General features: G+C 40.0%; 2 protein-coding genes across 5 annotated transcripts; one reads left to right on the forward strand and one right to left on the reverse strand.

The window, feature by feature from the left end:
• The first annotated feature begins 698 nt into the window (after window positions 1-698).
• On the forward strand, window positions 699-9,773 carry LOC106158261 (monocarboxylate transporter 13-like). 3 transcript variants are annotated; one of them, XM_086995516.1, is made up of 7 exons: window positions 699-2,731; window positions 3,023-3,306; window positions 3,522-3,617; window positions 4,154-4,297; window positions 4,691-5,440; window positions 5,958-6,008; window positions 8,757-9,773. In XM_086995516.1, exons 2-7 carry the CDS (start codon window positions 3,069-3,071, stop codon window positions 8,888-8,890), a joined length of 1,413 nt encoding a protein of 470 aa, XP_086851642.1. In that variant the 5' UTR covers window positions 699-2,731; window positions 3,023-3,068; the 3' UTR covers window positions 8,891-9,773. The 3 variants fall into 3 exon arrangements, with proteins under 3 accessions (XP_086851642.1, XP_086851641.1, XP_086851643.1); XM_086995515.1 differs by having other exon boundaries at window positions 3,036-3,306; XM_086995517.1 differs by having other exon boundaries at window positions 3,036-3,306; window positions 5,330-5,440.
• Window positions 9,167-16,135, reverse strand: LOC106158260 (monocarboxylate transporter 13-like). Of its 2 annotated transcripts, none has more exons than XM_086995513.1 (8): window positions 15,762-16,135; window positions 13,415-13,495; window positions 12,644-12,938; window positions 12,363-12,458; window positions 11,852-11,995; window positions 10,516-11,259; window positions 10,076-10,126; window positions 9,167-9,712 (listed from the first exon to the last, which is right to left on the reverse strand). In XM_086995513.1, the coding sequence occupies exons 3-8, from the start codon at window positions 12,900-12,902 to the stop codon at window positions 9,588-9,590; spliced, it is 1,419 nt and encodes a 472-aa protein (XP_086851639.1). In that variant the 5' UTR covers window positions 12,903-12,938; window positions 13,415-13,495; window positions 15,762-16,135; the 3' UTR covers window positions 9,167-9,587. The 2 variants fall into 2 exon arrangements, with proteins under 2 accessions (XP_086851639.1, XP_086851640.1); XM_086995514.1 differs by having other exon boundaries at window positions 14,650-16,135.
• Window positions 16,136-16,280: the final 145 nt, after the last annotated feature.

A 16,280-nucleotide genomic window follows, 5' to 3' on the forward strand; every position in this document is an offset into this window, starting at 1 on the left:
TACATAAAACTATTAAATCATCGGAATCAATTCCGTTATTCATTTCCCTGTGAGGATCACAGCTCTCTCTCTGTGTTGTTTCTAGATTATCCTTGGGGTACATGTATCTCGCATGCTGAACTGTAAATTACTTAGACACGAAGAAAAGCAAATGTTCCCTATAGCAGAGAGGGGTGACAGTGTTATCTTCAGAGCCCAGTTTCAGACAGTGGCGTATCTAGAGCACTGAGTCACGGGTGCCACATGAAAGGTATGGAATATCCTTGAACAGCCCCAGTGCTTGTTCTGGGCCTTTTTCCCTCTGAATACGTCACTGGTTTCAGCATTAAGGCCAGCCAACATTGTTAAGTTGGTTAACGAGCACGGACAATCCAAGTTTTTACGAAACGGTTTTTGGTACTTTTTTATTTTCGTATAAAAACATTGAGTACTGGTTTTGGAAAGTGGGAACAATGCACACCCAAACCAAAGAAAAAACGTATTTATCACATGTAACCCTAATACTCTGACTAACCCTAACCTCTGTTTTTCTTATGGGACCCCCTACTTCCATTCCTAGGACTACCACTGTTGTTACACGGGCTAAAGCAATGCTGATATCTAGACCAACATGCAACACGCATGACATAGTTGGCGCATACAGGACGGAGGGTGGGGCGGGGGCGGGGGTGGGGGTGAAGGACGGGGGTTCGAAAGAACCGCCCTTTTGGCAAGTGAAGGTTTTCTCTAAAACAAAATTTTGATCTAGGTTCTTTGTCGATCGTTTCTTTATTTGGGCTAAGGTCCACTTATTGAGAAAAAAGAATCTGTCCTTTTCAAATTGACAGCTACAGGCTTGGGTTGTAATCCAAGTGATGTCAAACTGTTCTTTGAATGTCGTTGTTTGGTTAAACTTTCAGTCACATTCCTGTCGTTGTACTGTGGCCTGGCAACCTCAATGAAGATTTTGCCAATCCATTGTTCGGATAATGTGAAGCTCGACGGTGCAGAGTACAGTTTGGATAACCCCCTATACCCGATTAAACAACGCACAATACACACTATACGTACTAATATGCGGGTCTGTCGATTTGTTTTGTAGATTGAAACGTTTCGTTAATAATGCAACGCTGTGTTGCTATCATAATTTTACACATATTGACGTGTTTCTAGATTTATAGCAATAACAATCCATTCCTCTCTTACCATCTGCACATAACTAGGATTAATATACATACGCCGTGAAGTGTTTCATTTTTATTTCTAATCTAGGTTCAGGAAGTTGTCCTTTACATTGTGCAGAGACACAGTTCAAGATATGAATTCTGTGTACTACATTTGTACCAAGTTTTGTCTTTCTCGGATTTATTTCACGTTGAGCTTACTTATGCCAATTTGTAAGCTTACATGAATTCAGATTTGTCTTGTTCTACTCTGTCCGCTTCAAATCCATTTTATTCAAATCATCGAATAGATCGTGTTCCATTTTGTATGCATCTGATTCTATTTTCAGTCTTAATTTCAAACTGATTTAGCTTACGAATCGTGTATGTCGAATATTTTGACATACACTGTACCAGTACCTAATATCGTGACAGACCTGGATGCAATACAACATGTGAATGTCGATGTGTGTATGACTACAGAGCGTTCACAACAGTAGTCTGAATGACGTAATAAACACAGCGCCATACCCCACCTGTTTACTAGTACATGTACGTTCTCGGTGTATTTTAAAGTGACATTAAACTAGAATTTGTCAGCATTAGATTGCTGCTAATGTTATTTTTACTGGAGTCTTAACAAGTTTAGCATGAAACTCCTCTTCCTGGTTCTTCTTGATCATTACTTTAAATTAACCTATAAATATGATCTTTTATACGGAGAAACACCGCTATGTCAGTGGATGATAACATGCACTCCGCACTGTATTCACACCAATATGCGATTTTCGGTATGGCTATCCATTGAATCATTTTAGAAAAAAGGGGGGGAGAGGTTCCTACGCTCTGTAACTGAAATCCAGTGCTGACGCCGTTAAAAAAGCCTCTTTTGATGTCGGTCTAAATAATACCAGAGCACGCATAAAAGACAAGGCGCCCATGCAGTCGACAGCCATTTGTATCCGAGCCTGATCATGAATCACATTTCAGTGTGAAGTAAAGGAAAGACGAACCACGAACGAGCTGACACTTTTTTAAAAGCACCTTGACAGACGATCGCACTGACGACTACAAATTCGTCCCCGGCGAGTGATTAAGCAAAGAGCTGTATATGAATATATGCACCAGGAGAATACCTGGTGTTCCTGACCTAACTAAAAAGGCGCCCTAAACATATATGTGATCAGGGCCCCGCATCTCGAAAGCATCGCGCATTGCGACCGAGCGCAAGCGTCTCGATTCCATAACTCGGCCATACTCGTCCCATATAATACACTGTAGCCTCTATTTGATATCGCTATTCGCAATACGCGATGCTTTCGAGTTACGGGGCCCAGGTTGGCAGTATATCAACAGACAGACTTGACAGGCAACGAACCGACCTTGGCGGCTTTGTGGTCTTGCAGTAGTCTATCCTGCATTTCATACAGCCCACCAGGACGTCTAGAAGTTTTATGAGACAGGATAGCTCTAGGGAGAAGAGGCTTAATATACTGTTAACATTTTGTAACATTTATGATTGTGTGATCTACAAGTACATGTACCGTATCGCTGTCCTTCTGTAGTGGACGTAGAATATCGGCACTGGGGTAAGTACGTATATGTCTTGATATATTTACTATACACTGAAGGAAATCCGTCTAAGGCCACAGGTAACACAGTTTAAAAGAGTGGGTTATGGTGCGTGTAAGAATGTGTGTGTGTGTGTGTGAGAGAGAGAGAGAGAGAGAGAGAGAGAGAGAGAGAGAGAGAGAGAGAGACTAGTACAGTATCGAAACGACTCGGTTTTAACAATGTTCTTGTGGATTAATTACTGCTTGAAAAATGTTCATATGATCTATTTCACGCATTTTTAAAGCCAACGTATCTCATCCTGTTAGGCCCTATTTGCAGAACAAAGGTGAAGGACAAACTTCCCAGTCACCAATGAATCAGTCCATCATGAACGACTCGTCTCCCACTGTTAGGCTGCCAAATCTGGCTCTGGCTTCATCTATACAGTCTCTGCCCCACGTAGGCCTACCTGCGGCCCCAACCCAGGATAACAAACAAGATGACAACGTGAGAGCACTACGTGATGACGTTGACAGTGGCTGGTCTTGGGTTGTCATGGTATCGGTGGCATTCACGTTTTTCATAAGCAATGGTTACGGGTACACGTTTGGTAAGTGGCGGCACTTGTAACGCACAAATCAATGTCAAATTACATCGCGTCTGAAAATTATCTCTTCATATGTTCAGCCTAGTGTCTTTTTAAAGCTCTATTCTATGAATATCTTACTACTCACGCCTTACTTTCATTAAGAACTTTTCTCAACGTAGCGTCCTTAATCCTCCAATTTCCATTTACTTAATAAATGCTCATTTTCTTTCACATAGGCGTGTTTTATCTTCCTATTCTGGAAACATTTGATGAAGGGGAAACGATGACATCAATGGTGGGATCGATCTATATAGGACTTTCACAACTCGCTGGTAAGCTTATCAGTTTTTACAAAAATACTCCTAGACTAGAAAAGCACCCCGAGAGCGCAGACCTCCGCCAAGGCAGCGATTTTTGATTATTATTGATTATTGATTGATCCGGATCACCACCAAAAACTAATCATCTCTTCCTTGGCCCTCTTCTGACAGTTCCTGAAAATTTTATCAAAATCGGTCCGTAACTTTTTGAGTAATGTTGATGGCAGGCAGACAAACAAACAAAAAAAAAAAAAAAAAAAAAAAAAAAAAAAAAAAAAAAAAAACAGACAAACGGGGTGAAAACATACCTCCTTGGCGGAGGTGATAATAACATTGGCATTGTGTTTTGTAAAATCCAATTTCTGGGTACTAGATGTTACATCTTCCTGATTAAGTACCGTTGCTTTTCTACACGGCCATACTTTATATGCAATAACAGATCGATATTAATCATTGGATGTATAAGACAATGACATTAACTTATTTATACATCATTTTTCAGCCATGCAACTTTCAAGTAAAAAATGTATAAGTTTTATTTGTTTCAGGCATACTAGCCAGCGTCCTCTGTGACAAGATAAACTGCCGTATGACGTGTGTTATCGGGTCTGTGGCGACCGCGGTGGGACTGGGCTGCAGCACTTTTGCCACCAGTTGTACCTTTCTCATAATTTCAATGGGAATTATCGCAGGTACAAACACACCTGTAAACTCATAAAGGAACCTTTGACCGAAATATTAAGTCTAGTTTTGACCCAAGGCTATTCACCAGTCAGACAATCATGGATAAACCAATTATTAACATGATGAGTATTTCTGTGCTCCATTATAAGCTAATCAATTGATATTATTAATATTATTACTATTATATTGATATACCTGAGATATTCTGTACTGTACTTGTAATATAAGAAAATCTGAAGTAGGACTTACATCTACACCTTTCCATTTGTATCCCAGGTCTTTGCTCTTTTGAAGGAATCACACAATTTTATAAATCTAATTCTCATTTTTAGATTTCAGATCATTGGAAAAGTTGTCTATTCTTATGGTTGATTACATTATTGTAAATGTCACCGCTTCAGGTTCTGGTCGAACTCTCATGTACACGGCATCACTCATCAGCTTGTCCTACTATTTCAATGTCAGAAGACCGTTTGCCATCTCCATGGTTCACGTTGGATCGAGTCTAGGACAGCTCGTTTGGGGGCCGCTCTCCCACTTCCTGTTAGATGTCTACACGTGGCGGGGGGTCTGCCTCATCCAATCAGCGTTCAGTTTACATGCTGTTGCGATGGGAATACTTTTGCGACCGCATAAATATGAACAGCAGCATAGAGAGCACTCGGGTCGAGAAAAACATGGGTTCAGTTCAGCGCTGTTGAGAGACAGGTCTTTTGTCCTGCTTATACTAAACTTCACTTGTGTAACGACCGTCACGGGCATGTTACTGGTTCATTACGTACCGTACTGTGTCCAATCCGGAACTTCAGAACACAAAGCCGCGGGACTGCTCTCCGTTATTGGCATCACAAGCCTCGTTCTCAAACCCCTTGTGGGCGGGGCCACGACATACCCGGATATTGATGGCTTCACTTTATGTACAATTTGCCAGTCAATCGTTGGAATAGGTACATTGCTTTTGCCATTATTTGTGGGTCAGTATATTGGGCAATTTTGTTATGCTGTGTTTTTTGGTATCTATACCATACCTTTCTTCATAGGGGATACAGCTATTGTGGCGGAGACGGTGAAGACGGAGTACCTTGGGACCGCTATGGGTGTGCTAGTGTGTGCCACTGGGATTGGATTCGCCTTCGGGCCTCTACTAGGAGGTAAAGTATGTAATATATCAGGTGTATAAAAAAACGTCCCGAACTCTTGGCTGTAATATCAGTAAAAGTTGTATTTTTAAAGTTTTAGTATTTTTTAAAGTTTTGGTATCTAAGGTGTAAACTTTACCATGATCCGATTCCCACCTGGTCTACGGTACTTTAGTCTGAAGCGTTTAGGTTTTCCGTTTAAAGAAGAAATGCTTTGAAATAAATACGAACGCGGTCATGAAAAGTTAATTAAATGCAGGCCATTGTCATTTAGATCCCCTCTGCCAGACTTGAATTATGTGTTGTATTAATGAATAGTTTCTTTTTTTTACAACAGTGAAAGGCAAATATATACGGTGCATGACACATCTTGCATGTATGAAATGTGTCTCCAAAATGAATTATGGGTTGTGTGTTAATATAAACCATGGATTGCCAGATAACGCAAGAATTTCATGTCACCAATAGATTACAAGGTTATAATAATGTACCAGAGATAAAAATTTAGAAAATGTATTTTTTTCTTTAGGTCTGATATTCAGCCTTACGGGAGCCTACGCCAAGGCGATGCAAACAGCAGGTAAGGTCTGGTCTAAGAGCTCATTCCCAATGAAACCATCGTTCTATCTAGATTAATAAAACTCCACGGGGATGCTTGCTGATATTTCCAGCCAATATTTTCAGGCCTTCCCAACTACCAGACTCGGCACCTACGGGTCCAGTATAAACCGGTTTATCAGACCACACTACCCGTTTTCAAGGTGTGTGTCAGATCGCATTACAGAGTATCAGCCACCACACCGATTTTGCCTGGTGCGTGATGTGATAGCAATGATCCTAAGCGGGGTTGGAAAGTAGTGCATCTCATCTAGATTCATGCGCTGCTGCAATTTTCTCTGTTTATGCTAAAATCTGACAGTACCGCAATTTTTAACATAAAATTTAGGTTCGGACATAGCCAATGATGTTTTGTAGATAAGAACTTGCAAACTTATATATTAATTTAGAAAAGTAGACCTAATTTTGATAGCGGAAGCATATTCTGTCGGGGGTTAAATATTTTCATGACTACCGGGATGGACGAGATTGAGGGCAGGGGTAATCCTAGAGAGGGGTGAGAAACGTCCATTGTTCTCGTCAGCGAGGCTGTCCTTTTTCAGGGTTTGTACGCACGGACAGAAAACTTAAGTATTGTGGGAACGTTACTAATGAAGCCACTGGTAGTACTAGTAGATATCAGCCTGTAGTCTTGAACAAGCGCCTCGATGACGAGTGAACAGTTGTCAAAAACAAAAGACCCAGGTGTGGTAGTTCAACTACTGTTCATGCGTGCCGCAACGACCAAACTTAATTGCTCCTCAAGGTCACAAAACAATAACCGGTACTGACGGCTAGGCTCGTCTTAATCATATAAGTCGCGCGTTTCCACCCCCTGATTGAGGGAGTCGTCTGTTGTATTCATACGACTCCTACTTGACGAAAACGAGGCGCGATTTGTGATAGGGTATGATACTGTTTTATGCGATCTGACACACCTTGAAAACGGGTAGTGTGGTCAGATATACCGGTTTATTCTGGACCCGTAGGTGCCGAGTCTGGTAGTTGGGAAGGCCTGATTTTGTCTGCTGACAGTTAAACTTGGTTCCCATTCCTAGAGCGATGTAACAGGATCGATCCATCTCCGAGGGGTTTCTCTACTGAAGCTGCTAAACGATAATTAATTACCCCCTAGCACCTTCAGTAGGCGTGACAGACATCTAAGCCGCTTAAGATAAGTGCAATTTAGCGACAATCCCCTCGGAGATAGATCTATCCACAGTTAGTACAATAAGGTCTGGGAATGGTCCCTGAAACTTCATCAGGGAAATGTGGGCTGTGATAGATATTACCACCTATCTCCCGTTAAAGTGTGCTGGCTCTGTCAAGTCCCTTAATCTTTTTTCTATAGCTATTGACAACTGGAACTTTTTGGTCTATTTTTTCAACCTTAATCTAATTGCATTCCCCGTGGAGTTGGATCTATCTATGCAGAATGAGCGTTTCGTTGAGATTGGGTCCCTGGTTAAACCCACCTTTAGCCATTTTAGGGACACATGCATCCAATTTTTCACAAAAAAAAAAAAAAATATATATATATATATATATATATATATATATATATATATATATATATATATATATATATATATATATATATATATATATATATATATTTCACTCATAGCACCTGGTTCATTTTTCCATTTGATGTAAGTATCACTTATAAGTATTAATAACAATAATTGCCCCCCCCCCACCCATAATTACCTTTCCCCCAATGCCCTGTCCCTCACTCCCCTCTAATGCCACTCATGTCCTCGTCACCGTCTTTTTCTTGAATATTATTATTATTATTATTATTAAATTTCAAAGGTGAGCATATAATGCCTAGGCGAATTGCCACCTTTATTTATACTGTATCAATATTTAACCCTCTTGAGAATAAAGATGTTAAAAAAAAACAATAATTGGGATTTGAATTGCGATTGCATGTCACTATTCTCTCACATTGTCACCACTACCGCAATCGCCCCTTGAGATTTACATTGCGTTCATGATAAGTTCACCAAAATGTGTTTGTCGCACTAGCAGCAAGTTATCTTTTAGTTTTGGTGTAGATATACAGTTATGCTGGTGAATACAATTTAAATTGTAAATTACAACTGATATTTATTGCACAAAACAAGGCTTCAGAAACACAAAAACCATGGATATTCTCCTAAGATTATCCCTTATTTCTCTCACTCGCCAACCGTTTCCAATGGAGCCTCTGAAATAACACCTCGGTATATTGAGACAGTTTGAAAAATATAATTAATTTAATTTGCTGGTATAAGTCGAAGGTTACATGCAGTGATTACCCCAAATAGTCTGTAGTGAAGATAATGTTAGATTTGTAATTAAAAAAGTACTTTGTTGGGCGATTTCATAGAAAAGTGAACATTTGAGCGACATAGGTAATGCACTCATTTTGTATTATGTTTGACTATAATTTGACATACCCAGAATATTTGACATATACATAATATACACTATCTAATATGGAGAGAAATTAACACTTATTAGAAAGTGAAGTGAAGCAGTTGTGCAAACATTACACAAAATGTGTGCTTAAGTGACGCGACCAAAACGTTCCCTTGTTTTGTGGTGCATACATAAAGGTATCCCTTCTTGCGCGGTAAGTGCTATTTAAGACCAAATAATGTCAGGAACATTCTCTTTAATGTTTTGATAGACAGTTTCTTGTAGTAATGTTGCTAAGCTTAGTGCTGTCTCCATTTTGTCTTAGGTGGCAGTCTTCTTGCAAGTACTTTACTCATGTTCCTAGTCAAGGTCAAGGTCAAATGCACAGAAACGAGACCGGGTAGCACAACATCTGTGGATGACGTAGAGCTGGAAAAAGATCTCAGTAATTCCGATTAAATAAACCGCCTTTGGTTGATCACCCTTCACCGTGATCGCCTTGTGATTCATACCTCGGGAAACGCACTGGCTTTCTCTACGTTCAGACATCAACGGGTAATACAACAAAAAATTGCCACACCCTTTGAATATCCCCAGCTTGCTTTGTACACTGATTTGATTTTATGGGTGACATCCTTTGGAGATCCCGAAACTTACGCGAGAGGATGAAAAAAATCTGCTTAATTAAATAAATGCAGAGATAGAAATACAAACTGAACCACAGAACACAGTATATTACACAAACAACATGGTTTTATTCGCACTGAGAATATTAATGAGTCACAATTCATCTCTGTGTTATACAAACAAAGAAAAATACAAGAGACCCCTTCACGGCCACCATGCCTTAACTCCCTTCCCATTGCTCTCGTCGTTGCAAAAGAATCGTGTGTGGGCCGCTCTAGACAGGAGGTCTTTGAAGTTGTATGGACGATGGTCGCTCGCCGCCGCCAGTTTCTCGTACAGTTTAGCAAATGTGGCATCTCCCTCGCCAGTGTCGATTGCATACCAATCTACAACCACGACCCGGGTACTTTTATATTTATGTATTTTGACGAAGACGGGGACACCTACGTTTGCCGCGCACGGATGTAATCCATGAAATTAAATCAGTGTGGCCTTGGGCTAACTAATGTAAAGGACTAAGGCGGCTAACTTATGTTTGTTCGTCCTCTGCTTTCATGTTGCTCTCGGGGGATTGCGGATCTTTCTTTGACGCCCTTAACTGTGAAAATATCGCTGCCAGAAACATCAGCACGGTGTTAGCCAGCAGACAGCTACCTGTCACAGAGCAGAGGATTACGTCATCAGATTAAAAAAATACAATGCAATTTTCAGAAAACTGACATGATATATTTACTGCCTTAGAGTTGAGTTAGGCGTATATGTATTTGTAAAATTTTATAGCTTCAGTGGATGGGCTAAAAAAAGTAATTTCGATTTTACTAAGTAGGTCCTAATTGGCATTTTTAATGCATTTGTAAGAAAATGGTTCCAAGTGTTAATTTCAAAAGATTCCACAGTGTTCGGCATTTTCACTATTTTATGAGAATAAACCTTATGTTTTTTTTTTTTTTTTTTTTTTTTTTTTGCATATTTTATATATTTGGCGTTTTTTAATTTGTAAAACCCTGATAAACTTACCCGCCAATTGCACTGCTGGGGCGTACGAGGCTGTCCTGCCGTATACAATGCCTGCAAATGACAAGCGTAATCCAGTATTACAGTAATACACATCTTTCTTGCATGAAAGAAGACATACCTTTATCCACCGCGTCTTTTATATTAGTCATCTGAAGGCATATTTACAACCAATTAATTGGTCATCTAAAGCTTTAGAATGTAAAATACGTCATTGTTGGAGAAGATGAACGAAGGTGGAGTGTTGCTTACTGCAGACAAAGGTCTTGGGATTTTCCCTCAAATGTCCATGTTACAAGGTTATATTCAAGCAAGCCAGGCTGGAATAGGGGTATGTTCGCGGCAAGCATGTTATAGACTGTCTGTTTGTCGCACAAACCTGCCCTCCATCCCCCTCCATATTTCAAATGGCCATTATTACTTATTGTTATATACAGGCCTACCTGCTATTACTGGTCCGACGAACAATCCTATACCAGAAGCAAATGCCAAGAGGCCCATGGCAAACCCAAGTTGGCTGGTTTCCGCATACAGAGCCGCAAGGGAATTAGTGCAAATCACAAAAGGTGCGGTGTACATCCCAAATAAGACCGCAAAGGCCAACTGTCCGGAGAAACCCTTCATGAAGACTGGCGAAAACACAGTCAGTAGCCCTGTGATTGTATTGCATATGGTAAAGACAGTCCAGATATCCACAGAGTCGTGGCTCATGGCGCCACCTACTAAAAGTTTCAAGCACATACTCGTTATCCCTATGACGGATAACAACATGGCCGCCATATGTTCCGAGGTACCGTTATAAACTGAATACGCGGGGAAATGAAGATACACCATCCCAAAGGCAACGCACATGAAAAGTACTGTTGCCAGGAACAAGTCAAAGGGAATGTTTTTAAAAAGTCCGAAGTCCAGTATTGACGCCCTTTTGCGTTCTTTGTGAAGATATTCGTTCCGGTGAGGTCTTAGCAGAGCACCTGCTACCACCAGATGCAAGCTGATTGCCCCTAGTAACAGACACGCCCCTCTCCACGTGTAGATATCAATAAACACGTGTGTGAGAGGCCCAAAGACGATCTGCCCGATGCTACCGCCAGTATGGAGAGCCGAGAGTGCAAATGGCCGTCGTCGGTTGAAGTAATGGGACACGCTGATGTGAACGGACGTATAGGCAAAGGTCATCCCTGTGCCTGAAACAGAAAAAGAGAATGAGTTATTGGACGAAGATAAGAAGAGTAACCCGATAACTGTTTACTGCAAATAATTGTGACAAACTGAAACTGAAAGTAAAGTCAAACATACATATTTCATGACTGAGTGTAGTACAGAGAAAAAAGCCATTGCAATTGTTTCGATGTCTACGTTCTTGCACGTGATTTAAACTGAGTGCAGTAAGACAAAACAGAAATATAAATTACATTTAACTGGTATCCTTTTCGCGATTTTCGCGCACATATCTAATTTTCCCAGAGGAGAAAAAAAGCAATTTCCTACTTTTCACGAGTCATTGGGGGGACCGTCCCTGTTCTTTGATTCGATAGTATATACCAATTTTTAAATTTATACTTGGGTTCTAAATATCTGGTCAAACATTTGGACCGCCATATCATATGGTACTTTTATTTGAGGAGTTCCATAGCTTATAAGGACTGAATTTGAAAGCATGTAGTTTTGCAGTATATTTATGTAGCATATGCCCTGTATGATTTGTGATGTTTTTAAGCACAGGAATAATACCTTTATCTAACATACGTTGCCCAGAACTACCCCCACGTAACTTACCCGCGATTATTCCGAATGTTATGACGAGATAGGTACAACTGGTGCCAAACGTGCTGCAGGTCATCCCCACAGCGAACAGAAACCCGCCTAGAATACATGTCTTGCGGCAGTCAAACTTGTCACAGAGAATGCTGGCAAATACACCTGTATGGAACAGATTAAGAATACAGACAATTGCACTATATGCAATACATAGATAATGCTGGTAAGTACGCTTTATATGGGATAGATATAGACAGTATTGACATATGCATTATATAAGATACATGGAGAATGCTGGCAAAATTGCGCCTGTTAGAATACAGAGCACGCAGCATTATCCGCAATAATACGCAGCACAAAGAACTCGCCATGCACATTTACGGTTCACAGGTGCGTAATTTGATGAAACGAGTGAGCGAGCCATATGACCATGAGTTAATAGTGCTGAGAGCGTTTGTGTCTGCCATGCCTCATAAAGCCCATTAAAACATGAATCATTTAAAAGATCAATTTTCAGAAAATGAATCACCTGTTAGCATGGAGAGCCCCATGAATACCGAGCCCACCATAGAAGTGATGGCCTCGCCCTCTTTGAACGTCTCTAGCATTGGTAGATACATCACCCCTGGGAAAACCAAGAAAAGAAAAGCATGATTTATACAATGTGTACGTTTTTATTTTGTCAACATCCCTAATACGCGGTATTGTTTAAGTTAAAGTTAAGTTTTGGCGTCCTGTATGTCAAACGTCCCTGTATGTGTGAGGGGGGATAGGGGACTGTCAACATCAAAAAGCATTCTAAATTCTTACCGACGCTGTAGGACATGCCATTTGTCAGGAATATAGACAATGACCCTGCTGCCATGACAACCCACGCCCACCCCTTGTCTACGTCATCACAATGGCTAGAATCACGTGCCGTTTTCCTCATTTGCTCTGTGTTGCTCTGTACCGCGTGCGGTAATGACGTCAGAGATGAAGCCAGCACCATCTCTGGAAGACTTATACTGGGATGGGGCTCAACCTTAGCTTCAGCTTCATCTTCATCTTCACACTTGTCTGAAACCATCTTGTTGTTCAAAGAAGTCGTCTCTCAGTTCTCGTGCTGCAATATTGAAAAGGTGTTAAAAATGTGTCATATGTTAATTTCTAACTTCGACTTTCTATTTCACAAATAATCTTCAGTCAGTTTTTTTTTGTCTATAATTGTAAGCATGCAGTGATTTTTTTTCATGGAATCTTATTGCAGCGAAACGCGCCTGTACGATTTAATTCAACTGTTGTTGAGTGAGGTAACTGACTTTAGACAACTAACGTTTTTAGACGTTTTGTGACACTATGTCCAGAATGACATCATAGTGAAAGGGTCGATTATTATAGGGCGCCTTACAGCAGTCAGGTGTACACACAAACACACACACACACAGAGAGAGAGAGAGAGAGAGAGAGAGAATTGTTTTCGTACTTCTTGACATGACAGTGATATCAAACTGTCTACCAAAAATCTACATTTGCTTTGGTTGCTTTCATTTTTTTAAACTTATATAAACATATAACAAAAATATTATTTTAGTTCCTTACCTAAAAGACAGACGTTCCCTATAAAACACTTTGATTTGAGTCAGCAACATTGGTTTTAACTCTTAAAAGAGTAACTGTCAACTAGAAAAGGAAAAGTACGTTTGACGTTACTATAATTGGATAACAATATGCTTTTCGTCATGCATAAATTTCCAGAATACTCACATGTTACTAATTAGGCCACACTTTTTTATTTTTATGGATGACATCCTCTGAGTACCCCAAAATCGGTGCGAGAGGGCGAAAAAAAAAAAAAACAGTCCAAAAAAAAAAAAAAACTGCTTAAGTAAAGGAATGCTGTCAGTACACAGCTGGAAACACAAATTTAACCACAGAAACACATATCAAACTAACAATATGTCTTTATCCATGCTCTCAAAATATTAAAGCATTGTGAATACTTCGTAGAAATGTAAAAAAAGTCATGAATTGATATACTTCATATTACCAAATCTATTTAAGGTTATTTCATGCATTCATTTGGTATAGCAATCAATAAAAAAAATATCAATCAAACAGTGTGTCTTTATTTGTATTCTCAGAATATAAAAACATTTTGAACACTTCACAGAAATGTTTAAAAAATGATGCAAAGATATGCTTAATACTACCAAATCTATTAAAGGTCATTTCAGACGATGCCATTTTGTCAACTTCAACTCACACGAAGCAGCTAAACTGTCAGGTGGCCTGTCCGACCTTCAGCCCACCAAATACCTCGACGCCCTTGTCGACCCTTCTTTCGCTACAGAAAACCTGGTATTAATGTGCTGCTTTATACAGAATGTCACAGAAATGTTTCGGCCGCCGCCAGCCTTTCGCACAATTGTAAAAAGGTGATATCTCCATGCCCAATATCAATGGCATACCAATCCAAAACGATGGCGCCCGTTCTCTTTATGACTTTTATTGTTGTGTAATTTGAAAGTAATCCTAGAGATGAATTTGACAGCAAAGTGGCCGCATTTCCACGTGGCGAAAATACGCATGCGCAGAAAGCTCATTTCCTTGCAAATTCAATAACAACGTTTGCGACAACCGACTTCGTTGGGTGCTGGGGGGGGGGGGGGGGGGTTTTGGAGAACGGGCGAAAATCCGTGCGCGCGCAGGATGTCATCCATAAAATTAAAAAAGTGTGGCCTTAGGGGAAGCCAGATAGGCCTACATAAAAAAGTACTCAACACTCATTAAGACAAATAAAAGCTTCGGCCTTCAAGGTACCAGTGTAGACCTACCGTCTGCGTTTGAAGATGTTTCAAAGACATATTTTTATGTCTGCATATCCTAAAAAAAGTTCATTATCCTTCAAAATTCAGAAAGTATAAATTATAATAGTACCCATTTTATAGATTTATCTGCTGCCAATTTTTCAATTAGATTTGTCGGTAAAATCCTGGATAGGATACTTAAAAACTGGTAAGATAATATAAACTCGCCTTTTGCCCCATGTCGCCATGCTAATACATGCAGTGGCAGTACTGCTTTATTTCAAAACACTTTTCAGAATGATCCAAAGCAACAGACGGAAATTACATGTATTAGGGTCTACGTGTATAAAAATAACATCTGTGAAACTTTTAGCAAGATTGATCTGAATATGAATCAATGAAAATTATAGGCAACAACAGCTGTACCGTGGTGCCCTCTATACTACACACACTTTTAACCACAGGGTGCGCTAGTAGCTGTTATACTTCAATTTTGTATGCCATTTCGGAAGCCCACCCAATATACTGTATGAACCACTGGAAATTGAAGTGTATTATATGGATCAGGCCACATCCTCAGGTTATAACGTTACGGCTGCAGACAGATCAATTTTGCGAGTGTCCTCAAAATTATAAGGTCGTTATAGTTCCTTGAATACAGTCTGCAATACGACCCTACCAGATCTGGTGTCGTGCATGCCTGTAAGGCTAGCTGTATGTCGGTTGCCTTTTCATAGGCAGCGACCCATGGCACTGTGCGAGGTGTCACTTGTCACTGGATAGAAACTGTATAGGTAGCCAAGTGGCGAGTAATAGACAGATCACAGCAACAGAAGCGAGACCACTGTTGTTACTGGCACTGAGAATTAACTAATACCAAGATGTAAATATATCGGAGAAATAGGTGTAAATATATCAGTAGATAAATACATTAAACATATAAGACGGCAGATACGGAAGTTACGAAAAAACGGAGCCACCCAACAGACGAGAAGAGGAAGGGCTGGGGACGTCCAGTCAACAAAATAAGCAATTAGTGAAGAATACGTTGTGTGTTTCACACCACGTGTAGGACAAAGCTACAATGAACGCCTACCTAACGTACACCTCACATCCACTTTTCCAGTTCACCTACCTACCCCTGTTGCTGCATATAAACGTATCTACAGTGGACCGGTTTGGGAAAATGAGAGCATCAATAAAGCATTGTACAATTTATGTCATGAAATGGGTATTCAACCCGCATACAGCTTCCTAAAATACATCAGCCTGCGCGCATTACGTAGTTATGTGAGAGAATGTATGGGAAATGTACGTGACCAGTGTACGCTAAAACAACGTCCTTTCATTCAAGACGTACATTGAGCGTGAGATTTTTATACAGCTAAAATTATTGTTGTAATTAGTATTATTTTTTTCTTGGAAATCCAATCCTCTTGACAGAATCACGATCCATTAACCTGTTTTTGAGTCATGAATTCTCGTAATAAGGACAGAGACCGGAGATATTAATTTGTGGTGATAAATAAAGAAGAATTTTTAAAGAATTTTTTAATCAAAGATTTTTCTCAGCACCTCTGGATAGAATAATCCTCGGTGAAACCTGCTGACTTTTTCGGTAACTTTTCTATATTGTCATGTAGAGGAATACTGAAAAC

Source organism: Lingula anatina, chromosome 9 (assembly GCF_051362555.1).
Source record: "Lingula anatina isolate TDL-2025a chromosome 9, LinAna3.0, whole genome shotgun sequence".
NCBI classification, from domain to species: Eukaryota; Metazoa; Brachiopoda; class Lingulata; order Lingulida; family Lingulidae; genus Lingula; species Lingula anatina.

Coding starts and splice junctions, on each gene's coding strand:
- LOC106158261 (XM_086995516.1), top strand. CDS start 3,069: ATGAATCAGTCCATCATGAACGACTCGTCTCCCACTGTTAGGCTGCCA. Junction 3,618..4,153: donor AGGACTTTCACAACTCGCTG/GTAAGCTTATCA, acceptor TATTTGTTTCAG/GCATACTAGCCAGCGTCCTC. Junction 4,298..4,690: donor TTCAATGGGAATTATCGCAG/GTACAAACACAC, acceptor TCACCGCTTCAG/GTTCTGGTCGAACTCTCATG.
- LOC106158260 (XM_086995513.1), bottom strand. CDS start 12,902: ATGGTTTCAGACAAGTGTGAAGATGAAGATGAAGCTGAAGCTAAGGTT. Junction 11,260..11,851: donor AACATTCGGAATAATCGCGG/GTAAGTTACGTG, acceptor TTTCTGTTTCAG/GCACAGGGATGACCTTTGCC. Junction 9,713..10,075: donor CCCAGCAGTGCAATTGGCGG/GTAAGTTTATCA, acceptor GCTCTGTGACAG/GTAGCTGTCTGCTGGCTAAC.